The sequence below is a fragment of the Cavia porcellus genome, unplaced genomic scaffold, assembly GCF_034190915.1.
Source record: "Cavia porcellus strain 051 isolate PalLab524CR breed Dunkin Hartley unplaced genomic scaffold, mCavPor4.1 scaffold_23, whole genome shotgun sequence".
Lineage (NCBI taxonomy): Eukaryota > Metazoa > Chordata > Mammalia > Rodentia > Caviidae > Cavia > Cavia porcellus.
The window spans coordinates 54,336,775-54,364,048 of record NW_026947506.1 but is presented as its reverse complement, the minus strand read 5'-3'; the positions used below and the strand labels follow the sequence as shown (position 1 = coordinate 54,364,048).

At 49.5% G+C, this 27,274-nt stretch overlaps 2 protein-coding genes across 2 annotated transcripts; one reads left to right on the top strand and one right to left on the bottom strand.

Annotated features, from left to right (window-relative positions):
• Nucleotides 1-6,265: 6,265 nt before the first annotated feature.
• Ppia (peptidylprolyl isomerase A) lies at nucleotides 6,266-9,328 on the top strand. The gene is made up of 5 exons (XM_003465805.5): nucleotides 6,266-6,460; nucleotides 8,124-8,154; nucleotides 8,246-8,334; nucleotides 8,516-8,688; nucleotides 8,994-9,328. The coding sequence occupies exons 1-5, from the start codon at nucleotides 6,392-6,394 to the stop codon at nucleotides 9,124-9,126; spliced, it is 495 nt and encodes a 164-aa protein (XP_003465853.1). The 5' UTR covers nucleotides 6,266-6,391; the 3' UTR covers nucleotides 9,127-9,328.
• Nucleotides 9,329-14,856: 5,528 nt separating this feature from the next.
• On the bottom strand, nucleotides 14,857-26,079 carry LOC100722330 (histone H2A.V). The gene is made up of 5 exons (XM_003465804.4): nucleotides 25,903-26,079; nucleotides 21,960-22,037; nucleotides 18,862-18,975; nucleotides 16,528-16,657; nucleotides 14,857-15,174 (listed from the first exon to the last, which is right to left on the bottom strand). Exons 1-5 carry the CDS (start codon nucleotides 26,062-26,064, stop codon nucleotides 15,113-15,115), a joined length of 546 nt encoding a protein of 181 aa, XP_003465852.2. The 5' UTR covers nucleotides 26,065-26,079; the 3' UTR covers nucleotides 14,857-15,112.
• Between the last annotated feature and the right edge of the window lie 1,195 nt (nucleotides 26,080-27,274).

Here is a 27,274-nt window from a genome sequence, read left to right as displayed (position 1 = left end):
TCAGGGTTTATATCCAGATGTTCCCCAAGAGCCTCACCACTCACAGGTAGGGCTGCTGCCTTTTCGTTGCTTTCCAGATTTTTGCGCCAGGGTCCCCCATCTAGGTGACGCTGGCCTTGTGTTTGCTGCACAGTGATCACATGGTGAGATGGAGACCAGCTCAGATCACATGGCGGGATTCTTTGTCTCAAAGCCTCGGAATGATGGAGACTGAGGCAGCAAAGCGCTCTGCACAGAGACCGGAGCCCCCCGCAGGATTTGAGGCCGTCACACCACAGCTAGTAAGGCCACCACTTCCTGCAGTAGGCTGGTGGCAGTGGCCTGCACGGCCCTGCACATCAGCCTCAGCTGCGGCCTCAAAGCCCCTGCCCGCAAAGAACTGCTGCTGCCTAGCAATTGGGGTCCTTGGAGACACTGGCGCCGTCCCTTCCAGTTCCTCTGCTCTCTACGCCTGCGCCTGGGCCTGTGCCTAGGGACAGCCACAGCCCCAGGAGTGACTGCATAGCTCAGCCACTTCCCTGCAGTGCAGCTGCTGACTCCACAAGCCCTGTACTCAGTCTCCACCCCAGGGGAGGAAACCCAGGGCTCAGTGCAAGCCAATCAGGCGCTGTACTGATGAGCTGCAACTACACCCCCAATATATATAATAGAGGCTGGATCTGATAGACCAATCCCAATGCTATGGGAGGCTGAGGCAGGAGGATCCCAAGTTTGAGCCTAGCTTGGGCAATTTAGTAAATTATTGAGACCCACTAATTAAAAAGGGCCAGGAATGTAGTTCAGTGTGAAGGCCCTGCCACCCGTAGGTATGGCAACCAAGAGGTATGGCAAACAATGAGTATTAATGAAACCTCCACAATGGTGATGGCATTTTTACACTTTTTTGAGACAGTTTCCTGTGTCCCCCATGTTGGCCTCGAAATCACGGTGCTCCTCTTGCTTCAGCCTCAGAGTGCTGGAATTAAAGGCGTGTACCACCATGCAGGCTAGCTGGTGGGAATGTTAATGGTGAAGTATCATGGGAAATCACAGTGAGGGTTCTCAAAATATAAATAGAATAACCCTAAGACCAGGTGTCCCTGTGGGCCGCTCTGCCACCAGGCCCTGGGCATCCATGTTCCCCCACTTCCTGGGTCTCAGGTTCTCTGGCATCTTTCCCATGAGCACTCTGGGGTATGTCTTGGAGAAGGCTGGTGGGTCACCCAACTGTCCCTACGGGCAGCACTGTGAGTGGCCCCTGCTCAGGAGGGTCAACCCTTGGGCCTCTTTTCATAGGCTGTCTTGATTTTTTTTTTTCTTTTGTAACCAGGTGATCTGGCCCGTGGATCGGTCCGTAGTCCTTGCCTGGAGAGGGGACGGGGATGGGGGGCTGGGCAAGAGAAAAGAGAGATGGAGACAAGGCGGGATTCCATTCAAGTCTCGTTTATTCTTAAAATGGCTACAACTTATATAGGGTGGAGGTGGGCCAATGGGGCAGGAAGAGGACACGGAGTGTTATCTGATAGGTCATCGTCACATCCGGATATATGACATAAGCAGGAGAGGATTATGGGTAATGTAGGCAGACATGAGGACCATGGGAAAATGTAGGTGGACGCTGCAGAGGCCTACAGGAGGGTGAGATAAGGTGGCAGCAGTGAGATATGCCGCTCCCTACAACCAGGGATTGAACTCATGATCTTGTACTTGCCAGGGAGGCACTTATGTTGCTAAGGTAAATCCCCCAGCCCCTATTGATTGATTGATTGATTTCAGCACTGGTGATCTTACTAAGTCACTAGGTTGTTCAGGTTGGGCTTGAATTCTCCATCCTCCTGTTTCAGCCTCCCAGAGTGCTGGAGTTAGACGGTATGGCACCACATTCAGCTACTGCCACCATCACGGAAATACATTTTTTGGTACTGCAGTGTGAAGCCAGAACCTGACACATGCACTGTACCAGTGTCTGATACCATGGACAGAACCCAGATTCATGTATGTGCTACTGAGCTACACCCCAGCCTTTATACTTTATTGTTTCTTCTTTTTGTTGTTCTCAGACAACAGTCCCTGTGCAGTCCACACTGGCCCAGAACTCATGGTGATCCTCTTGCCTCACCCTCCTGAGTGCTAGAATTACAGGCATGTGTCACCACCATACCTGGTTAGAAATTCCCTTTTTCCAGCTGGAACAGGAGGCAAAAGGTGGAGAGAGCAGGTCCTAGGCCAGAGGCACGGAGAGAGCCAGGCCTACAGCTCCATCCCACCCCAACCCTGACCTAACCCTGACCCAGAGCAGCAGTGCAGCTTCCCAGCAGGGTGGGCTCTGTGCAGCTCCTTGCTGGTGGCAATGTTACCAGGTCACTCTCTTTTCAGGGCTCTAGACTCAGCCAGGTTGCCCAAGGCTCCCTCCTGCCTCCTTCCTGCAGCTCCCTGGGGGCAATGTGAGTGCTGTGAGCGAGCCCAACTTCATCTTGGAGCAGGGTGTGTGTGGATGTGCTTGTGTGTGTGTGTGTGTGTGTGTGGATGTGTGCAATACTGAGGATCAGTACAGGGTGCTCTTCCACTGAGCTGCATCCCCAGCCCTTGTGATTGATTGATTGATTGATTGATTGATTGATTTTGGTAGTAGGACTCGAACTCAGGCCCTCGCACTTACCAGGCAGGCACTGTGCCACTGAGCTCCATCCTTGGCCCTTTGGATTTATTTAGAGACAGCATCTAGGTTCCCCAAGCTGGGCTTGAAATTGCAATCCTCCTGCTTCGGTCTCCCCAAATCATGGGGCTAATGTGTACGTACCATCACTGGCACAGCTTTCCAGTCAGGGCAGACTAGCATGCACCGTGTGTTGGGGTGTTGGAACCCTAACCCCCAGGAAGTCAGATTCAGGAGGGACTCCAAGGTCCTGTCATTGGTGCCATTGCCATGTGGTGTTTTTATACAGAAAGACTATTTTTTTCCCTTTTTTTTTTTTTGTCTTTTTCCTTTTTATCAGTACCAGGGATCAAACTCACGACCACCTGCTTGCAAGGCAGGTGCTTATGCTGCTGAGCTAAATCCCCAACCCCTCAGAAAAACGATTTTATTACATGTTAGCTACTGAAGCCATAATTGAAAAGCTTTAACTTATTAAAGCTACAGTTTAAAAGCCTTCTCCTCTCCTGAGCTTTACACTTAGCGTACAGATCATGTGAGTCTCTTTATAAATATAGCAAATTTGAAAATCTTTTTTTGTGGGCTGGGGATTTAGCTCCACAGTATAAGCACCTGCCTGGCAGGCACGAGGTCATGAGTTTGATCCCCAGCACAAAAAAAGGAAATCTTTTTTTTGTGGGCTGATGATTTGGCTCAGCAGCATAAGCAACTGCCTGGCAAGTGCAAGGTTGTGAGTTTGAAAAAAATCGAAGAGAACAAGAGACATTATGGTAACCACTGTTGATCTCCTGTTGTCTTGCTTTAAAATCCTGTGTCACTTGCATTGTTCTGTTCTCATCTGCTTTGTTCTGTCTTATGTTTTTTTTTTTTTTACCCTCTTTAAAATAATTAAAAAAAAGAAAAAACTTCTTGAGATAGGATCATCCTAGGTAGTCCAGAGTGGCCTCAAATTCTCAGGGATCCTCCTGCCTCAGCCTCCTGAGTGCTGGATTACAGGTCTGTGTTACAATGCTGGGCTTTGACATCTTTCAATACATGTTCAAATATTTTAAATTTTAACACTTTTTAAAATTGTTTTTTGTGGTACTGAGGATTGAACACACAGCCTTGGCACTGAGCTGTGTTCCCAGTCTTCTTTCTAAATTTAAGTTATAATCTATTTAAATGGCTAAACTGCTCAGGCTGAGCTGGAACTTGGCCATTTTTCCTGCTTCAGCCTCTCAGAGTGCTGGCATTCTTTTTTTTTTTTTTTTTTTTTTTTTGTCTTTTTCCTTTTTATCAGTACCGGGGATCGAACTCACGATTGTCTGCTTGCAAGGCAGGTGCTCATGCCGCTGAGCTAAATCCCCAGCCCCGCTGGCATTCTTTTGAAACATTGTTATGGGGAAAGGGAATGCATATATTTTTCCTTTTGGGATGGCGAAAGTTTTTAAAAATTCTATTGTACATGATGTTTAAATAACTCTGAATTGACTAAAAAATATTATTACTTTGAATTTTTTTGTACTGGACATCCAACCCAGGACCTCACACTTGCCAGGCAGCTTCTTGGGTCACTAAAGCTATATCCCCAGCCCTATTTTCTTTTATTTATTTATTTATTTATTTATTTATTTATTTTTGACTGGGAATCAAACTCAGGATCTCATGCTTGCCAGGCACCTATTTTGATATTTTGAGACAGTATCTTGCTAGGTAGTTCAGGCTGGCCTCAAACTCACTGGGGATGCTCCTGCCTCAGCCTCCAGGGATTATAGATGTGCACCACCACACCTGGCTTTTGAATGTTTCCTGAGTCAAGGTCAGTTAGGGATAATAGTGTGATGATGTGATGCTTATTTGAATTTTGGTTACTACACAAGCCTTCTGATCATTGTTTCTCCTCCACAGCCCTTTCACATCCTTATTTTCACAGGATAGATGAGCTGTTGGGATTGCTCAAAGTATACCAGGCAAGCCTCAGCCATTAAGCTGGGCGCCTAGCCCAGGACCAGGGTTTTGTTTCCCTGTCACTATCCACTTGTGGGGCTCCTGGTTTTCCACACACTTAGCAGAGTTTTGTTTTGTTAGGAAAGGGTCTTGCTGTTTGTTCAGGTTGGCCTTGAACTCACAGCAATCCTCCTGTTTCAGCTTCCTGAGTGTTTCAGTTACAGGCATGCACAACCATCCTGGGCTGCTTAGTGGACTTTTGAGTTCTAACATTGAAGCACAGGGACCAGGGGCCTCCGATGGCCTAGGTGCTGTTAGAGACTGGGGAGCACAACGATACTTCTGGCTTCTCAGAGGGGTCCACAGGTGGCTCCGCTGGTGACAGGAGGGAGCAAGACTCAAATAAGCAAGGGCTGTGGCAAAGATGAGGAATCCAATGTGGCAGATGTGAGGAAACCCGGGAGACTGAACAGGGTGGGCTCTGGGCCACACAAGACCCCTCTAGAGCTTGTCAGAGAGTCACCCATTCGTGTGGTCCCAAATGAATGGTGCAGGGTGGGCACAGTGGGTGCAGGAGGGACCCAACATGAACACGATCGAATGTGTAAGGCAGGGTGCTATGGTGCATACCTATAATCCCAGCACTGGGGAAGCGGAGGCAGGAAGAACTCTGCGAGTTTGAGAGCAGGCAAACCACACTCTTAACTTCCTAACCTACGCAGCTCCTGCAGGGAGGAGAGTGGCGGAGGCTGGACAGCGAACTCATCTACTGTGTGACTTCTCATTCTCCTTCCCATTCCCCTCCTCTGCTTTGGCAGGTGAAGAAATGAGAGTTGGAGACGTGGACCAGCATTCTGAGCATGGCCACAGCCCGGTGGCCCAGGCTGTGTAAGTCCCCACTGAGGCTCTTAAGCAAGCCTTCTCAGGGGTGCACTTTAATCCAAGCATCGTGAGACTCTTTGCCCAAAGGGTTTTGCCTAGAGATCAGCAGCGTCCCCCACGCGGGGAGCGGTGTGCGGGGCGTGGGGCAGGGATAAAAAAGGAAACTCCGCGAGGGTAGGCACACGCGTGCGGTGTCCCCGCAGGTGCGGCCCGGCTGGGCGCCTGCTTAGTGGCTTCCTCCTGGAGAAATCGTGAAGTGTGCAGGGTATTTTGAGAAAGTAGGGCATTTTGAAACCATTTCATAACTGCTGTGTGTGTTGGGGGATGGGGGAATCCTCACCGCGGCCTCGTCCCAGGACGGCACGCGGGTTGCCAGACACGGGCAGATGCGAAGTCTCGACCCCGCCCGCCGACGCCCTCCGCACTTGCGCAGCGCCGCGCGGGGTTGCGTGCGGGGCCCGCTCGACCTTGACAGCAGCGTGACCTTGAGGCCTCCATCGGCCTCAGTGGCCCCCTGTGTATAATGGGGCGAGTGGACATCACGCGGGGCAGAGTCCCAGCCCTGGCAGCTTTCTGGCCTCAACCTGAGCACCCTGCCGTCTCCCCGGCTCGGGCGGACCCTCCCTCCACGGGCCTCGCCGCCGCCCTGCGCCCACAACCCCGCGCTCCGCGCCGCAGACACCGCGACTGAGCCCGCGGGCGGGAACCTGTCTCCGCGCGCTAGAGCGCACGCGCGCAACCCGCTCCGCCCCCACCGCGCCAACCTCTGTCCATAGGCCAACTGCACCGTCACTCGGAATAGGTTACGCTCGCGATTGGGCAAAACTGAGGCGCGAGACCGGGCTGTAGGCGGAACTTGGAATCGTTATAAAAGAAGCGGGCGTCCGGGTCCGCGCCGCTTTGCAGACGCCGCTATCCTCCCCCTGTGGTCGTTTGCTGTCAACCATGGTCAACCCCACCGTGTTCTTCGACATTGCCGCTGACGGCGAGCCCTTGGGCCGCGTCTCTTTCGAGGTTGGGCAGGCCACGGCGCTGCAGCTTCGGGTCTGGGGAGTCGATCGTGGACGGGACGGGTTGGAGGCCCCTCGAGGGTTTGGGCGCGGACTGACCCTCTCGCGGAGCGGGCTAGCGCGGGCGGCGGCGGCGCCATTTCCTGACGAGGGGCCATTTTGGGAGGCCAGCGAGGCGCGCGAGCGGAGGCTGAGCGCGGACAAAGGCGGGCGGGGCGCCGGTTGGGGGAGGGGGCCGCGGCCCCGCCGTCGACCCGCGGCCCACGTGGCCGCGCCCTGGTAGAGTGCACGTGGTCGAGCCGCGCTCCCATGCGGCAAGCGGGAGCCGGAAGCCGGGCCAGAGGCCCGGGCCGGGCAGGAAGGCGTCCACCGCAGCGCGACCGCCTCTCCGGATGCGTTAAGATGGGGAAAGGGATTTAGGAACAATTACGCACGCTCCCCAGCAGAAACGGCCACGCGGCTTGCGGGGAGGCGCCTGCGCTGCCTGTGCGCCGTCCCCGCAGTACTCGGGCGTGGCCTGCCCTGTGCCTGAGGCCACAGCCGGAGTCCCCGATGTGAATGGATCAGACCCCAAGTCACTGCGGAATCTAAGCCTGGCGGCGTGGTTTTTTTTGTTGTTGCAAAGTTAGAATACTAGATTCTGTTCCATTACCCCAGCGCGAGCAGGCTTTAGGGTGTGGTGAAATCAATGGTGGCTTGCTGAGTTTAGTCTCTGAAAGTATATCTCTAAAAGCCACCAGCGGTGACATCGTATGATGTCGTTACGGCGTTGCAGGCTTTACAGGGTCGCGCGGAAGGGACCAGCACGTGTGGGGAAACGCAGATCTAATCGTCCCCATTCGGAGTTGATAGGTGTGACAAGGCCGCAGTGGAAACTTGGCCTTGGATGGCTGGCGGGGCCGCGGGGTGGCATCAGGTGAGCCAGGTTGGGGGGAGGTGCAGGTGGGGAAAGCTCCAGGTTCCAGGCTTCGCAGTTTAAGAACAAATCAATGCATTCCTGTAGAAAGGTACGGGTTTGCTGCTAGCGGTGTGATCACGTGGGACTGTTTACACAACACAGTCCATAGAAGCTGGGTCAGGAAGGTTGAGGCACAGCTGATGCTGGAGGGGAGAGGCCCCCTCCTGCTGTGGTGTCCGCAAATCGGGGACCCTACACAGCAAGCCAGCAAGCGCTTAGTTTTTGCCCCACTGGTATAGACAAGGGGCCTGGAAGCCAGAGTGACTCGGTGGTCATAAAGGTGTTGGCAAGTTGGTTGGAGGTGACAAGTGGCATCCTGCGTGCCAGTGACCCATGGCTAACTTTGTCCTTAGGCTGCTGCTGGCACATGGGGCTAGGGGAAGTGAGGACATTTGAGAAGCTGTGGATCTGTCCCCAAGTAGGTGTGATGCATTAGAAGTTCTGAGTCACTTTTTAGGAGTCTCTCACTATTCAAGTCATTGCTGGTGCTGAATTTTTGGCTCAGCCTTGGGTCTCATGTTTCTCCACCCAAGTTCTCAGGCCCTTAGTGCTGTCAGTAGCAGTTCTTATTTGGGATTCAGAGTCATTACTGAGGAAACATTCTCCGGTGGTGAGAGAGTGAATGTACAATTCAGAAACCACTAAAGACAGGTGCTGAGCAGGAAGGGAAAGTACTCCCATGGTATGAAGTGTCTCTTTTCTCTTACAGCTGTATGCAGACAAAGTGCCAAAGACTGCAGGTTGGTTCCATTTTCTAAGTTTAACACATGCATTCCAAATAAGAGTTTTTGTGTGTGCTTAGTTAATGTTCATATAATTTTTTTTAAACAGAAAACTTTCGTGCTCTGAGCACTGGAGAGAAAGGATTTGGTTATAAGGGTTCCTGCTTTCACAGAATTATTCCAGGATTTATGTGCCAGGTATGAAATGAACTGTGACTTTTGGGTTGGTCCCTTAGGGATCAAGTCAGTATTTCAGGGTGCACCTTGCTATCATTTCAGTTCTCCTTGTCCTTCTGCAGATTGGGAGTTTGAGCCTTGTAGACTTGGCAGGCTGTCTGATGGTGTTGCCCAAACTGACAGTTTTCTGTCCTGTTTGCAGGGTGGTGACTTCACACGCCACAATGGTACGGGCGGCAAGTCCATCTATGGGGAGAAATTCGATGATGAAAACTTCATCCTGAAGCACACAGGTCCTGGCATTTTGTCCATGGCAAATGCTGGGCCAAACACAAATGGTTCCCAGTTTTTCATCTGCACTGCCAAGACCGAATGGTAAGCATGGTGCTTGGACAGCCCCTGGCATTTCCTGATGTTCTCATCCTGGAGGTCTTGTGGGCAAGGAGCATGTGGAGGGATGGTGACAGAAAGCAAGACCCAGGGAGCTGCTAGGCACTTAGGCCTTGAGGTTCTGCAAGCACTTCCTTACATCACTGGTGAGATGGGCTCACGGAAAGTTGATGTCGTACTACCTGGGGTTGGCCAGTGCCTGATGGGGAGCATGGGCAAGCCACCCAAGGTGGTCTGGGTTGGGGGCCCTCTTCCCTGAGTGCAGCCAGGGCTTACGCCTGCGCTTTCAGGTTGGACGGCAAGCACGTGGTGTTCGGAAAGGTGAAGGAGGGCATGAACACTGTGGAGGCTATGGAGCGTTTTGGGTCCAGGAACGGCAAGACCAGCAAGAAGATCACCATCACTGACTGCGGGCAGCTCTAATGTCGAGGCTTGAGTGAATCATGACCACCAGACCATTCCTCTAGCTCAGGAGAGCACCCTGCGCCCCACCTGCTCAAAACGCCCTGTCATCTCTGCTCTCACTGCAGTTCTTTGGGTTCCATATATCTTCCTTGTTCCCTTCCAAACATAGCTGGATTGCAGAGTTAAGTTTATGGTTATGAATAAAAACTAAATAATGGTTTCCTCTTGTGTGGGTTACAGTGATGTAGGAGACATTACTAAGCAGCTTTGCATGGAATGCTTTGGTTTTTTACCTTTTCTAACCCCAGAAGTCTTAGTTCCTTGGGTGTGGCAGGGTGGGTGGAGTACTGCCCTGTTGGGGTCCTGGGCAGGGCAGCCTCTCCCACAGACAACAGCACTGAATGGGAGCGGGATAGTAAATAGGAGTTAACAAATCTGCCCAGAGGCTGTCTTGGGGGCTGGGATGAGTGATAGTGTCCCTTGTGGGCTTTTAAGTATCCAGCTGGGGTTACTGGTGGGTGGTCCCACTATACCATTTAACAGCATGGTAAAGCCACCATCTCTGTACCTGAGTGGAATTGAGTGTGGCTCATTGAACTGGAGTTCCCTACAGCTAAGCCCTACAGTGAGGGAAGCTGTGCTATAAAGCACAGCAATTTGGGGACAGCTGCTGCTCAGATTCGAGGTCCCTTGCCCATGGAGGTACCTGCCAGGGTGGTGGGCTGTCTGGTGTAAGGTCCTGCTCACAGAAATAATGGCTTTCACCTGCTAAGTCTGTACTGACAGGGACCAGGTTGGTGACACTGGCACCTGCAGGTGGAGCCATGGCCTACTTAGAAGGGTAGCCAAGTGGGGATGATGTCAGGGTAGATGTGCTGAGTGTCCCTTAATACCAAGCCAGGATGCTGTGGTGCTTCCCTTAGTGAATTATAGTTGCATTCCCCAGATTTTGGGGGTTGCCTGGGGATTGAAGCCAAGACTTGTTATTGACACCCTGCCTTTTGTGTTCGTGTTGATCCTCCTGCCTCTTCTCCCAGCATGTTGTGGTCAGCCTTGTACTGCTGCCTGCTGTTCTCAGACACCCTTCTTGGTCATGTGTTGCCCTTGTTTCACAAGTGGTGACTTCGGTTTGCTCATCAGCCTCTGGCACCTATGTCCCCCAGTTTTGAAAAAGCAAGGAAGGGCAGGACTGTCTCTCCCCAGAAGGACTGGAAGCAGGGTTCACATGGCTCAGGGCACTTGGTATCTGTGAAAGCCACGAAATGTATAGCACTAAGAATGAGCTGGTCCCCAGAGTGTGTGGTTTTACAATTAGCCTGATTAATGTCTAATGTCTTCCTATTCATGCAGGAATCCTACTTCAGTTAACACCTTATATTTGAGGAGGAGAAGGGAACAACAGCACCCCAGCTGGCTTAGCCAGGTGCGCTGTGGAACTCCATGGGCTGTCTGTGGGCTTGCAGTGCTGTCCAGCTTGAGACATGTGTGCTGTAACCATGAGCTCTTCTATGCTGTTCCCTGTGCTGTGTCCACTCAGGCTGTCACAGTTCTTTGGAGCAGAATGAGATGTGTCAGTTCAGATCCAAACCCATCTGGTCAAGATCCAGCTAGAGCTGGATATGGTGCCCATAATCTCAGGATTTGGGAAGCTGAGACAGGAGGATCACTGAATTCAAAGGCAGTCTAAACTATACCAAGTGAGGCCCTGTCTCACAAAAACAGAAGATCTACTTCCACCAGAGCATACGCCACGCTCTCACAGCTCTCCACCTTAGTCCCTAACAGTGTGGTTCGCCCTCAGGTCCATGCCCACAGCAACCTAAATCTGACTTACTCAGACTGCTCAGGAGGGTGCTGAGAGATGTTCAGTGGCCTGCCAGGTGGAGCTTAGCAGCCTGGCTATGCTGGCTCTGGGTCGTGGCCCTGGGTGCAGGAGCTGTTGCACTGTGGATGGACTCTGCCGATCCTGATCCCTTCCTGTGTAGAGGTGGGAGATCACAGCCCGGGTCTGGGGGTCGCCAGGACTAGAAGCTGAAAGTGAGTCTCCAGAGAGCTCAGCTTAGCCCCTGCCTTTACAGGGAGTGCATTTAGTTCTCCCCAGCAGCCTGCTTCCCAGCAGGACTTTTTTTTTTTTTTGGCAGTACTGGGGATCAAACTCACAACCTTGTGCTTGCCATGCAGGCACTTTATGCCACTGAGCTAAATCCCCAGCCCCAGAACACTGATTTGGGCTGCAGCAGAATCGCTTTGCCAGGAGTGCTGGGAACCACTGTGATGCTTGCTTAGTTTTCACTGAGAAGCAAAGTGGGGAAAAGAGAAACCTAAAATTGACAAAGATAATTAGCTTGTTCTACCATTTGGAAAAAGGACTAATGTTCAATATTCAGTTTTATTATGTAATATACTCATTCAGGTAATTAAATGCCAGTGGAAAAATAGTGTGGGAGCCCAGTTAATGGGCATCCCCATCTCATTTGTCCATACAAGGATTTTTCTTTTTTTTTTGTACCAGGAATCACAGACACTCAGGACTGCATGCTTGCCAGGCAGACACTACCACTCTGCTATATTCCCAGCCCCTTCTTTTTTGTGTGTGTGGACAGGATCTTGAACATACTTTGTAGGCCAAGTTTGCCTCAAAATTGTGATGGGGATGCTCCTGCGTCATCCTCTCTGGTGTTCAGATTACAGGTGTGAGCCACCAGGCCTAATAAGAGCCTACTAGTTTGCTCTGGTGACCAGCTGGGAGCAAGCAGCTATCTATAGATAGATGTCCCTGTAGGAGCTCATATTTTTGGATTTGCTAATTCCCATGTGTTCCTTCACAGTTCCATGACACACAGGCATTTGAATCCTGGGGACAAGATGAGCAAACAGCTCAATACCAGGCACTCCTATTTAATACAGCTGTTTTCTGTTGGACTGAACATCTACTAGGGACTGAGTGCTCCTTGTGAGTGCTGTGATGCGCTTCCTGCCTGGGCACACAGAAGCTACCCGGATTCCCTTACTGCCACCACCCTGACAGATGCACTCTGCTTGGTCACTCAGGCTGGCCCAACTCGGTGCTTTCGGCAGCTGGCCAGAGGTGCAGTTCCCTCTTCTTGGGATGGATGAGTCTGGGGACCTCGCTGTATCCACAGCCCTTATTTTTTGAGACAGGGTCTCACTGTCACTGAATTACCCAATCTGGGCTGGAGCTTTCAATCTTTCTGCTTCAGCTTCCAGAGTGCAGGGGTTACAGGGTGCCCCACCCACCCAGCTCATACCCTGCAATGATCTGCCCCAAGGATCGGTCCGTGGGCCTCACCTGGAGAAGGGACAGGGATGAAGGGCTGGGCAACAGAAAAGAGAGACGAGACAGGATGAAATTCCAATCGAGTCTCGTTTATTCAGGAAGTATACATGGCTTATATAGAGTTAAAGGGGACATGGCCTTACAGGATGGGCCAGCTTGGATCTTCTCATATGCCTAGGCCTATCAGACTAGCAGGAAGTTATACGTAGGCACATAGGTAAGCGGATATGATGTCAACAAGAGGGGATTATGGGAGATGTAGGCTAAAGCCGGAGGTTGCTTATGTCATGCGCGTTGTAGGCAAGGGGAGGATCATGGGAAATGTAGGCTGACACCAAATGTCCTCAGGTGGGAGGGGCAGGACAGCATCAACCATTCTGAGCCCCTCCCTACACTGCAACTTGAGTGTAACACGCTTGTGTTGTCACCATTCCAGCAATACAGGCTTTGCTCAGAAATACTGGCTGATCTGGGCGTGGCCACAAGTGTAATTCCAGCACTAGGGAGGCTGAGGCAAAATGATTGCTGTGAGTTGGAATCCAGACTGGGTCACATGGCAAGACCCTGTTTCAAAAAAAAAAAAAAAAAAAAAGGAAAAAAGACAAAGGAAGATGGGAAATAAAGGTACATTGGCACATTGTATCAACTAGAGAAGTTTAGAAACAACTCAGCTGGTCTATATCCTATAGTGTAGGGGATATGTAATAAGGTGGCTGTTCACATGGTAGGATGCTGTAACCAGTTGATTCCAGTTTAGCTTAACTAAGTACCCAGCAGGGGCCAGGGTCCTCACTTTGTAAATGTCCTGAGCCTGTGCAAGATCACCCATCAATTGACTACCAGGAAGGCTACACTGGCCCTAGTCAGGTGGCCTGCATGCAGTATAAGGGAGGAAAGAGGCTTCCTCTGCCCTCTCTTTTGCTCTTGTTGTTTTGGTGTCTTCTGCCTTAGCCACATTACCCTGTCCTGGAGCCAGCTGATTATGGACTGAAACCTCCACAAATTGTGAGCAAAATTAACCTTTCCTTCCTTAATTTCAGGCATCAGATATTTTGTCTCAAGCAAAGTAACCAACACAGGCAGGCTGACTGACAGGGCTTTCAGAGCTTGGTGCCTGTGCTTGCCTGTTCAGAGGACAAGGGGAAGCCACTTAGTGAGGAAGCACCTGTGAGCAAACCCAGACCCACCTAACTCCAGGCCTCTGCTTGAAACAGGCTGCCAAGTTCTGCCTGGTGGAAGCCCAGAGTCCCTCAGTGGTACGGTGCCTCATACAGCTGGGCTCTGAGGCCAGGTCCTGCTTGCCACATGGCTCTCAGGGTCCCTTCTGACTTCTGGGACCCACAGGACATCCTGGAACTCCCCAGGTCCTATGCCCTCTTTTGCTTCTCAGGGCTTATAAGGAAGAATCATCAGTTTACTTATTTTTAATTTTTTTGTCTTTTTCCTTTTTATCGGTACCGGGGATCGAACTCACGACTGCCTGCTTGCAAGGCAGGCGCTTATGCCACTGAGCTAAACCCCCAGCCCATCCTGGAAATTCCTATAGAAATGTAACTTTGTTTTGATGGTATTTTACTGTAAAACTTCAAGACTTCCTTGTTGAATGAAGACTTCTGGGGAGAAAAGTGGAACATTTTGAGTTAATCGGTGCCTTAAATCTTACGTTACTTAGAAAGTGACATTAAAAAAATAATTAACAATAGTCCAAGGTCAGGCTGAATTACATAGCAAGACCCTGTCTGAAAACAAAGCAAAACAAAAAAACCACAGAACAAAGATTGTACAAATTTCTCTACGTCCTATATGTCTCAATAGACCACTGAACAGTGACACCGCAGCCAAAGGTGGGAAGAAAGGATGATGCACTGAGCAGCCCTGGTACGTGACCTGCAGTGCTCAGGGAGACCCAGGCTGGGGCCTGGCTCAGTGCTCTGGGGTGACAACACTACCTGCAAGTCCTCTGTGGCGCGGGCATTTAGCCGCGTTTGGTGAAGGACTTCACAGGCCCACGTGTTCCCATCACCCTATCCTGACGGCTGAGACTGTGTCATTATCTAAAGGACATCAGCTCATGGAGTCTCTCCTAGTGGCATGCAATCAAATAGTGTGTCACCGTGGTTTTTATCTTTTTCCCTTCCCATTCCCTCCATTAGCACATACTTACAGTACCAAAAATTCAACATATCATGGTGGCCGACCCTGGAAAGCCATATTATCAAGCTCGATTTTAAGATTATTTCTGTTTTTTAAAAAATGAGACAAGGTCTCTGCAGTTCAGGCTGGTCTTGGACTTGTGATCCTGGAGCCTTTGGTCTTCTGAGTGCTGGGATTATAGGTGTGCACTGACATGCCCAGTTGCAATTACTCTGAATAACTGATTTGAGATTTTAAACTGTCAAAAGTCCGAGCAAAATATTTCTAATATATGAATAGAACAGTTTTGAGACAAATTAATTTTGTAAAAAATGGTTTATCAATTCCATTTTTGTATAAAACACATGGGAGAAACCTAGCCAATCGCCACACGACTGTAACTACATGAAAGTACTTTATCAAACGTGGTGTCTAAGAACAGACCAATGTTTATGTCTACAGCATTGTCTATGCATTTCCCTTTGACTGCTTTAAAAAATGCCGTGTTTCCCACTGATATCTTCTGTCCAGGTGACAGGACAAGGGCTGGTCTGAGGAGAGCTGGTGACAACCCTAAGCGGTTTTCTGCTGTCCCTTCTTTCCAATCAGAGATTTGTGGATGTGAGGAATCACACCTAGAAAGAAATTTTTAAACATTATTGTTAAAACTTTTTAGTTGGCTGCACCTCAACACATTTGGGGCACAGGCAAAACAGACCAATTACACAGAAAATGACGTGACTTCACTTACTTCCTATTTTGACCTGTGAACCTCTTTAAGATGATGTCAAGGAAACTGCGATTTATGTGCATTTTTGGAGAATAACCCCAGCTTTCATGAGATTCTACAAGGATTAAAGACAAGAACTACCACCTTTATCAATCCCGGCACATTTCCATTATTTCAGCCCTTTCATTGGCTGTCTATATAGCATGTTAAACAATTTTTTTTTTTTTTTGGTACCAGGAATTGAACTTATGACCCAGCATTTGCCAAGAAGGCACTTATGCTAAAACCGCAGCCCCTGTTAAATAATTCTTTACGATCATGTTTTCAAGATTTTTGTTTGTTTGTTTGTTTGTAGAGAGGGTCCAGGCCCTTCACAGTAAGCTACATCTCCAGGAAGCAAAACCAAACAAGAGGCTGAGAATTTAGCTCAGCGGCATAAGCGCCTGCCTTGCAAGTAGGCAGTCATGAGTTCGATCCCCGGTACCGATAAAAAGGAAAAAGGCGAAAAAAAAAAAATCTTTTTTTTTTTTTTTTTTTGAGACAGGGTCTTGTTATGTAGTCCAGGTTGGCCTCAACTCAAGGCAAGGCTCCTGTATGAGACTCTGGAGTTTGGGGATTACAGATGTGCACCACTATGACTGGTATTTTCTCTTTATTTTTTGGTATTAAGGATCAAACTCATGACCTCCCACTTGCCGGGCAGGTGCTTATGCTGCTGAGCTAAACCCCTAGCCCTTCCTTTCAAATTTTAAAACAGGATCTCACTAAGTCACTTAATTATCCAGATTGGGCTCAAATTAGTGATCCTTTTGCCTCAATATTCCAGAGTACTGGGATTAGAGGCATGTACTACTACACCCAGCTCACATACAAAATTTAGACATAAAAGGTTAAAATAAAAAATAGCATTATATGATTACAAAGAGAACAAATACTTATTCAGATCATTATGAAATGAAGTCTAAAACTCATAGTTGATTTAACACTTATGGAATCAAAAGTTTTTCTTTTTGAGACAGGGTCTCGGGATACAGTTCAGGCTGCTCTTGAGCTCATTCTGTAACCCAGGCTGGTCTTGAACTTGCAGTCACCCTCTTGCCTCAGCCTTCCGAGTGCTGGGATGACAGGTGTGCACCACCACTCCCAGCTGGAATCCAAACTTGATTTGCTTCTTAATTAATGCCTCAAATGTACAGTGTGATTGATCCAAACAGCACAGGCAGAAGGGCCTGCAGCATGCAGGCTAAGTGATACGTACCTCCGCCAGCTATAGTTGCCTTGATGAGGGAATCCAACTCTTCATCCCCGCGGATGGCGAGCTGTAAGTGACGAGGAGTGATGCGCTTGACTTTGAGATCCTTCGACGCGTTCCCTGCCAGCTCCAGCACCTACGGGCACCCAGAAGACAAGAGACCAAACACTGAGGGCTCAGGTGGGCTTCCGGTTAGCGCCCAATGGCGCCAGCATCTGTGCACACCACACTGAGAAGCTGCCGAGATGCTCTCCACTGCTGTACCGCTCCCATGGAGCTCAGGCTTCATCCGACTTCCTTTACATTCATTTTTTGCAACAGAGAGGCACCTGAGGAAAACCCTGCTTCCCCAGAGAAAGGCACTAACATAAGAAAAAAGGATGTAGGAGGCTGGAGATTTAGCTCAGCGGCATAAGCTCCTGCCTTGCAAGCAGGCAATTGTGACTTCGATCTCTGGTACCGATAAAAAGGAAAAAGACAAGACAAAAAAAAAAAAAAAAAAGAAAAAGGGATGTTGTATCTCAGCCTAGATCCCAGTGTGGACAGACAGAAAAGCCACAGATTTCAATATACCCATGCAGTTCTTTTTCTTTTATGGCTAGAATTTACTTAATTTATAAGTTTACATTACCCCCAAATTACAGGCATCAACACAAAAAAATTAAATTAAACTAAAAAATACAAAATGACAAGATGCAAAAGCAAAACCCAACCCTGGACCTCCAGCCTGCCCAGGACCACCTCCAAAGCACAATGAGGTAGAGGCAACTGGGGTGGGGGGGAAATGATTCAGCTTCCAGCGTTTGAGCCTAAAACAGATCAACAGGCTATAGATTAGAAGTCTTTTATTCTACAGTGGGAATCCACTATAGGAATTTCAAAGTCCCGGTTAAGTACATGCTGCATTTTAAAACTTCTATATTATACATTATTTACCTGGTATGCTTACTGTTTTTTTTTTTTTTTTTGTACCTGGGATCAAATTCACGACCATGTGCTTGCAAGGCAGGCGCTTATGCCGCTGAGCTAAATCCCCAGCCCATGACTGTACTTTTGTACAATTAAAAATGCACAAGCTTATAGCAGCACCAATACCGAGTGTCCTCACAACTAACTGCTAGGCACCCAAAAGTGCCAGTGCCACTGCTCCTGGGACTCTGGTTGGGACAGGGCCCAGTGCCAGCCGTCCCTGAGCCATGCCCAGACACAAAGCCAGAGTAAAAATGACCAATGCTGACCTACGCTCCTCGCTCCAGACTCAGCACCAGAGCACCTGCCTAGCGCATGCGTTCAAGGCCCTGGCCCTGGCCCCTGGCTGTCCAAACATATTGTGGTGAGCAGCAGTGTGGACGACACGTGCTCTTGACAATCTGAAATACTCTGCTTCGGCATCAGTGAATGGAAATGAACACAGATGGGAAGAACGCAGGGCCATGTAGGCTGCCTCACTCAGGCTCGGACGTGGCAGGAGAAGGAAATGCCAACAGCAGCAGCCGGCAGAAAGCTGACTCCTAAGCCTCTCTGGGGCCCTGGTCACTTCCTTCCTGTCAGGTGGGCTATCTCGACCACCTGCTGGCAATTCAAACTGCTTCCTGCTCAGGAATGCAGCTGAAGGAGTCTCCTGGCTTCCCACTCAGTTTCCTTAGGGGACTGAGATGGGTAAGTAGGGTCCAAGACTCAGGAATGAAGAACTCTAGTCCAAATAACTTATCTTCCTGAAGGTTAAACTTCATTGGGCCAGGATGCAGCTCAATAGCTCAGCACCTGCCTGGCAAGCGCAAGACCATGAGTTTGATTCCCAGTACCCCTCTATCACGCCTGCAAAAACAACCACCACCACAAAAACACAAAAAAGTTAAACTCGGTTGTGCAATGGTGACCACAAGCAAGAAGGACTTTAACCTGTGACAGCATCAGTCTTCTGGTGCTCACGCTGGAATCTGAACCAGGCCACCTGCTCAATGACATTGCACCAGTTAGAGCAGTGCTTCCACCCCTTTGCTGTATCTCTTGCAAACACACTGCTGTCTTAGTCTTAACTAAAAATAAACACAGCAGGCTTCTGTTTAGCACTGGCACTGGGTTATAGGCTGACAAGATACATGTAAAACAGCTATTAAAATAACCAGTGTCTTTTGGAAATGGCATGTCACAGGCTTCAGGGAGTCAGTTTAGGACTTGCTTGGAGTTTTTCTGGGCAGTTGGAGACTGAGCCGGCCCTTCCCTCGGAGCCTCCCTTCAGTGAGTCACTCAGTTGCTTAAGCTGGGCTCAAACCTAGGTGTGTGTCACCTCCCGGCCCAACCCTACCCTGTTCCCGCAGCAGCGGTGCCCTCACGTACCTCGGCGGTGAGGTACTCCAGGATGGCGGCGCTGTAGACAGCGGCAGTGGCGCCCACCCGTCCGTGGCTGGTGGTGCGTGTTTTCAGGTGTCTGTGGATGCGGCCCACAGGAAACTGGAAGAGAGACGTCTCATGGGGACACCATGCCACTGGGTGCAAGCAAAGGCTTGGCGACACAGGTAAGCATAAGATAGTCAACCTGCAGTCACGTGTTAGTGCCTAAATCTCTCTGGTTAACTAACCACCCTGGGACCAGCTGCAAATGTGCAGCAGTCACCCAGCAGATGACAGGGTGATCCGGCCCACTGCACACTGCCTGGGACGGCATAGAGCTGGGCGACAGCATCACATGACAGCCACACAGGACTCTAACCCTCTGTCCTTGTTCTTTCCTCCCTTTCAGGTATTCTGTTGTACTGGCATTTGAGCAGAGCCTTGTGCTCCGCCCTTAGCTCTTCCCGTCTGGAGACAGTCCTGCTACAGTGCCCAGCCAAGCCCCGAACCTGCAGTCCTCCTGCGCTGGGCCTGGCTGGTGTACTGCGCTCAGAAGGGCTTTCCTCTGGCCCCCCAGCCGACTTGCGGGGCCTCCGCCTTTCAGTGCACTGCTCCACTTTTCTTTAGTGATGAGTGTAAGCTGGGGACCTGTCTCTGCTGCACCCTTGGCCACCCCAACTTCCCCCCACCTGCCTCATCCCATCAATGCTCGCTTCTCCTCAGGAAACCCTTCTGAAAACCCGCTCCACACATCTAGATAGTGCTTCCAGTTAGCCTAGATACCTTCTTTTCTTTTTGAGAGTCTCGCTATGTAGGGGCTGGGGATTTAGCTCAGTGGCATAAGTGCCTGCCTTGTAAGCAGGCAGTCGAGAGTTCGATCCCTGGTAGCGATAAAAATGAAAAAGACAAAAAAAAAAAAAAAAATGTAGAGAGTGTCGCTATGTAGTTCAGGCTTGCCTCTAACTTGTGGCCATCTTCTTGCCTCAGCCTCAGGAGTGCTGGGGTGACAGGCATGCACCACCACACCCGGCAGTATCTCCTTTTCAAAAGATCAATAAACACATCCTAAATTTGAAGCAGAGGTGGATGCCTGTAATCCCACATACTAGGGAGTAGAGGCAGGAGTACCACTACCGAAACCTGGCATCTGATAAAACATACTCTTCTGTCAGGTGTGGTGGCACTGCCTGTAATCCCAGCACTCAAGAGGCTGAGGCAGAAGGATCTTTGCAAGCTCAAGGCCAGTCTGAACTTCAGGGCAAGACCCTGTCTCAAAAAAAAAAAAAAAAAAAAAAAGGCAAACAAACAAAAACACTCTCTTCAAAGTCTAGCAGTGCCATCTAAGTTTCCAAATCTATTTGCCATTTACAGATTTTCTCAAGGAGTCAAAGCATTTCCCTAAATGATTGTGGCTTCTGAGGGCCAGTTCCATGCCTGTGTCCCGAGCAGTGTGGCATCTGGGACACAGAGCTCTCCAATGTCTCTCTGCAGGCTACCCCGCCACACAGGCTCTTCTCATTTTTCTGGGATGGAGGGGACCCAAGACAAGGCTCTTGCCAAGTAGCTTAGCCATGCCTCAAACTCACTATGGCTCCCAGGCCAGTCCTGAATGTGAACCTCCAACATCAGCCTCAGGAGTGCTGGGATTCCAGGTGTGCACCAACCACACGCCTTCTGTCTTGTTTTATTTTTAAACTTAGGGTCCTGTGAAGTTTCCTGTGTTGCCTCAGCTGACTGGAAAGTAAGATCCTGCTGCCTCCATCTCCAAGGCAGCAAGGGCTACAGGTCTGGGGAAGGTGGCCTTTCCCAAGAGCAAGAGGCCCAAGCTGCCACAGCAGACAACCCCGCTGGGGAAAGAACCTCGGGCCGGGGTACAGTTCAGGGGCAGAACACTCTAACATATCCAAGGTCCCGGGTTCAATTCCCAGTACTACTGCAAAACAAAGACAAAAACCCCAAGCCCTGTGGGTGAGTAGGGGGAAGAGCAACACTGGGCGTCGCTGGGCTACGGATGAGTGGGGAGCAGCTGGCCCACTCTGCCCAGCACTGAGCTTTCCAGACACAGAGCTTCCGGAATAAAGGGGCGACAGCGCCCGCCCCGCGCCTCCTCCTCACTCTCCCAGGCTAGGAGACTTCAGGGTGTCCGCCACCCACTGTACAGAACACATCTTGAGTGTGGATACGGTCACCACTCCTAGGAAGCAGGATTCATGTTTTCTCCTGCACGCTGTGGTGAACCTCAAAATGACGCCATCTGCGCTTTTGCGACGCACGACCCCAGAGCACTAAGCTTTGATAATCTTTCAGTGTCTCAGGCTGTGCCTTCCAGCACCTTTTTGCACATGGTCTCCTCCTTCCCACCCATTCCAACCCCAGTCCACGGCGCCCTTCCCCCGCTTGACCGTGTGCACATGGGTGGGGGGCGACGACCACAGTGCACACCTCGGCAAGGCTCCTGCCAATGTGTCTCTTAGTGCCACCTGCATCACATCATCCACTGGCTCAAACCCCACCACTGCTGCAACCATGAAACCTCGCCCTCACAGCCAGACTTCAGGTTCTCCCCATTAAGTGTTTCCTCTGTGCATGGAGTAATTCTCACCTCTCCAGAAAATACTAAGTGTGTGGTTAAAGTTGCAACATCGAAATATGCGCATCAGAAAGCACCTTGTGGTTCCCATCGCATCACTCAGGCTGAAACTGAGAAACATTCAGCTCATGGAGAAACATCCAGAGGCCCGAGGAGCTCACTGCCCCCCCAATCTAGCCCATCTTGATAATTATGTGATAATTACTACAAACACTTTCAAAAGAAAACCCACAAAACATTCACTTTAATATGATACAATTTATAAAAGAACCAGGGACATAATCACAATCTTGAACAAACAGATTTTAATAGGAATTACCAGTTCATTAAGGCCAGTTTACAACCTGTTCTTACACAGATCACAAATTAACTTTACGACCTAAGCTTTGGCCAATCAACCTCCTTATTGAGGATCTGCAATAATGAGAAGCTCTGTTCTTCCGAACTATCTCTGGGTCCAGGGCTGCAACACTGAAGGAGACGCCTTAGGGCCAGCACCAGCGGGGCCCCTTACCTGCAGCCCAGCTCTCTGGGAGCGTGACACAGCCTTGGCCTTGGCCTTCCCACTGTCCTTCCCAGCTTTGCCTCCAGCCTAGAAAGAAAGGTGTGGAGCAAGTGAACACAGAGCTTCCGGAACAACAGAAAATAAATAAAACAGACATCAATGGGCCGAGATATATAGGTCCTGAGTTCAATTCTTGGCACCATAAATAAATAAACAGACATCAAATGCAAACACCTATTGAAAATGAGAATTTTACAAATCTGCATGCATTGCTCAAATTTTTGAGTACCAGGAATTGAACTCAGGACCTTGTGCTTTCCAGGTAGGTACTGCCATTGAGCTGCATCCCTAGCCCTCATTTTTTTTTTTTTTTTTTTTGGTACCAGGGATCGAACTTACAACCTCGTACTTGCCAAGGCAGGAGCTTACATCACTGAGCTAAACCTGACCCCCTCAAATTTCTGATAAATCCTGCAAGTCAATAACTTGTACATGCCTGAAATATTTCAGTTAAATAACTATAAAATGTCATCAGGATGAATCTACAGAAACATTCAGAATTCAGCTCTTTTAGAAGAAACATGAATCAAGAACGTTTGCCAAGCATGGTGGCACACACCTGTGATCCCAGCACTCAGGAAGCTGAGGCAAGAGAATTGCAGTGAGTTCTGGCCAGCCTGGGCTATCAAGGTCAGCCTCAACTACATTGCAAGACCCTGTCTTAAAACAAAACAAAATAAAACAAAGCAAAGCAGACAAATTTTGCTCGAAATTCAGATCCTTAGCATTGCTTAGTTAGAGGAAAGTATCTTTTCTGATTTTGTCACCTAAAAATATATGTACACTACTTTTTTTCTGCTTTTGATTTGATTTTGTGCAGTTCTTGAGATTGAACCCAGGGCCTTCGCATTGAGCTTCACCCCTTTTTTACTGAGGCAAGCTTTTACTGGGTCACTGAGTTGCTCAGTCTGGATATGAATTTGATGTCTTCCTGCCTCAGCTTCCCAGAGTGCTTAGACTACCCAGGTATTACTGTTTTTACATAACAAAAGAAACGTCATTACATCTGCACTCTTCTTTCCACCCAGAAACAGGATTTGTAGATTGTTCTGTATCAGCACAACCATGTACCTCATTTATTGTATTTTTACTGGTACCAGGGATCGAACCACGACCACAGGCTTGCAAGGCAGGTACTTATACCGCTCAGCTAAATCCCCAGCCCGTACCTCATTTATTGAAATGACTGTTTAATACTCCATTGGATTTTTTTTCCTTTGGTACCGTGGACTGAACTCATGACCCTGTGTTTGCCAGGCAGGCACTTTTGCCACTGAGCTAAATCCCTGGCCCTCCACTGGATTTCTATCGCCTTTCTATTAGAGACCAATAAGATCATTTAAGAAATTCTTATATCAGCTCAAAATAGTATTTGTGTAATTTCTAAAGTGTGAAAGTCCTTTTTTTTGTTTTATTTGAGACAGGGTCTCACTATGAAGTTCAGGCTGGCCTTGAGCTCACTTTGGAGCCCAGGCTGGTCTTTTTTTTTTTTGTCTTTTTCATTTTTATCGGTACCAGGGATCGAACTCACGACCACCTGCTTGCAAGGCAGGTGCTTATGCTGCTGAGCTAAACCCCCAACCCTACCCCAGGCTGGTCTTGAACTTGCAAGGTTACTCCTGCCTCAACCTCCTGAGTGCTGCGATTACAGGAGTGCACCACCATACCAGGTTTAAAGTCCTTTTTTATTTATGGTAAAATACATATTATGGGCTGGGGATTTAGCTCAGTGGCATAGGCGCCTGCCTTGCAAGCTCGAAGTTGTGAGTTCAATCCCCGGTACCGCAAAATAAAATAAAATACATAATATAAAATTTACCATCTGAATTTCTTTAAAAAAATGAGATAGGTCTCAGAATGCAGTTCAGTTCAGGCTGGCCTTGAACTCATTATGTAGCCAGTGTTGAATGAAAACAGCGATCTTCCTGTTGTAGTCTTTCAAGTGCTGGGATTACAGGCACATGCCGAGCTTGCCCAGTGACTGTTTTCTATCATTTCACTTTGCCATTTAAATGTTACTTCTTCACCATTAAAAAAAAAAAAAAAAAAAAAAAAGTCAGGTGTGGTGGCTCTTGCCTGTAATCCCAGCACTCTGGAAGCTGAGGCAGGAGGATTGTTTCAGTTAGAGATCAGCCTGGGCTACAAAATGAGGTCAAGACCAGCCTGAACTGCATAGACCCTCAAAAAGACAAGACAAAACCAAACCAACAACAAAAAAACCCTAAACGGGGTGTGGTTGTACACACCTATAATCCTAGCACCTGAGAGACTGAGTCACAAGTATTGCAAATTCAAAGCCAATGTGGGTACAAATGAGTTCAAGTTCAGCCTGCACTACCTAGAAACATCCTGCCTCAAGAACAAGAGGAAAAAGTAAAAACTTTTATGGAACAGGAAATGTACAATAAGGGCTGGGAATTTAACTCAGCAGCATAAGCACCTGCCTTTCAGGTGTGCAGTTGTGAGTGCAATCCCCCGCACCAAAAAAAAAAAAAAAAAAAAAAGAAAAAGAAAATACTTTACTCACTTTTCAAAATTCCTTCCAACTGTATATATTCTCCTAGTTTTACAAACTCGCTAAAGTACAGTTGACTCAAAATATAAGTAACAAGCCAGGTGTGGTAGTGCAAATCTGTAATCCCAGCAGAGGCTGAGCCAGGAGGATTGATTAGTTCAGAGATCAGCCTGGGCTACAATACAATGTGAGCTCAAGGCCAGCCTGAACTGCACAGCAAGACTCTGTCTCAAAAAGACAAAATAAATAAATAAATGCAACATTAAAGATTTAGTTTGGAAAGTTGTATTAACTTAAGCCTCTCAGTTACAAACATTTATTATATAAAAGGAGGAGGGCACTGACTGAAGTATATTTTTTCATTCACAAAATCTTGGAAACTGAATACAGTATTTTTATATTTACTTAATAGACACATTCTTGGTGCTCGAGTTTAAAATCCAAATGACAACTCCATTTCCTGTATTTTACATTAATGCTTGTATATTTTTAGCTGCTGGTACATATCCAACGCAGCTTATTTCTAGAGATTGAGAAACACTGTAAAAACTAGCAAGGATGCAGAAAATCATCAGTTTGAACTAATCAAATAACAGAGCAGCTGTAACCTGCGCTTCACTATAAAGCCCTGTTGATAATAATAAACCAAAATACAGAGTTTGGATGCGATTGTCCACCAAGTCTGCATCAATACTCAGCCTGAGCATTTTACAATAGCCAATATTTACGCCCTCACGGTTAGGTGTTACGCAGCGTCATTATTTCGGCTCTAAAGGAGTTCGATGACCACAGTCGTGGTCCTGCCGCGCAGCCCTTCGGTGCGCGCGCTGACAGCCGCCCGGAGGTGCGCGTTCCACCAGGGTCGCCCAGGGACCCCGCAGAGCAGCGATCCGCGCGCGCCGGCGACACAAAGCGCGGCAGACCTGGGGCACGGATTCCCCGTGAGCTCCGCTCCAGCACGGACTGAAGTTTGAATACACTTTGATTTCTTCCCGAGTCTCACTTTCCAGAACGCGATCTCCTTTTCCCAATGAAACGGGGAAGCTGCGAGCGGAGAAAAACAAGCGCCCGCAGCGGCGAGGGGAGGCGGCAGAGGAGCCGTCCCGACCCCAGCCGGACCCCGCCGGCCGTTACGTAACCGCCACCCGCTACACCCCAGCGCCCGCTGCGCCCCGGCCGTCCTCCGCACTCCAGGCCGACGGGCCGCGTCCCCGGCGGGTCCGGGCCGAGTTCGCATCCACTCCGCCCGGCTCGACCTCAGGGATCGCGGCGAGTGCTCGGCCGGACGCAGCTCCGTCGCCCGCCAACTCAGACGCCACAGGCAGCGGCGCCACTTTCGCGCCTGCCCGGCGTCCCGGCTTGCCCAGCTTCTCTCACCATAGTCTCGGCCGACTCTGCTTCAGCTCGGCCGGTTGATCGCCCGCTGTCGCCCCGCGCCGCCGCAGCCGCTCTCGCAGCAACGATAGCTGCGGCGGGAGCCGGACAATACCCCGGGCCCGCCTCGCGCTGCCGCGACCAATGGCTGCTCACCTTGCTCATTTGAACCACTGAGGCTGTCCAATCACGCGCCTTCTTCTAGCTAGAACTCCGCTCACCGGCACCTCCTCTCTAACGGCTGTTTGTTTTTGCACACGGCACGCGAAGGCGTGGTTTCTAGCCTTAGCACTGACGCGCTCTCCACTTCTCTTCACGCGCCGAGTCTGACGAACAAAACTGACCAATGGGAGCGGACAAGAGCCAATGAAAATGCCGCCCGCGAGCAACGGAGGTGGGACACCGGGAAGGACAGCAGGGCTAACCAATGGGATGGGGCGATTTCAGGCGGCTGCGGCTTTCCCGCCCAATGTCGGCGTTGGTGACTTGTTTGGGGTGGAAGCTGCAGTCCCGCGCGCTTCCACGAGCCGCTGCCCACAAAGACCCAGGTTGTCCTCATCGTGGCCGGGAGTCTCGTTCTGAGCCACCGGGTTTCGGGGTAGCTCGGAGCACGTGGCCAGCGCTGTCCTAAAGAATGGATATTCCCGAGGTCCTGCGGGCGAAACCCTGGCCAGAGCCCTCAGGGCCACCGTAGCTTTGTTTGCCTGGGGTCTGGAGGTTGGAGTTTGGGGAAAACTGAACTACAGCAGAAGTGACCCTCTCCAGCCGAGCCCACTGCTGGGCATGATGGCATTCGCCTGCCGTCTCAGCACTAGGGAGGCCAAGGCACGAGAATCTCGAGTTGATTCCATCTTGGGCAATTCAACGAGATAAGTAGGACAGCTCCCCTGTTCTTAGGTACTTGTCCTCGTTCAGACAGTCGGTGCTTTCACTGCACCTTGGGGGATTTTCCCAGCAGTTTTACCACCAGCCAGGCATTATCCAGCCCAAAGTTAGAATTCTCTTAGATATTTTTTTATTGTTGTTGTTTTGAGACAGGTTCTTACTAACGTAGTGCAGGCTGTCCTGGACTCACTGGGTAGCCCAGGCTGGTCTTGACTCACAGTGTTCCTTCTGTCTCAGCTTCCCTGGCGCTTGGAACTGCAGACCTGTGCACCAGACCCAGATAGGACATTTTTTAGTTTCAGACAGGATCTCCCTAAATTGCTGAATGCCCCAGCTTAAAACTTAAAATTCTTCCTCAACCTCCCTGAGTGCTGGGATTATAGACGCACACCTGGATGCCTCGCCTTTGTTTATTTATTGAGGAGAAGGGATCTTATATGTAGTCTGAGTTGCTCTCATTAAACTTGCTATCCATACAGTCCAGGCTGAC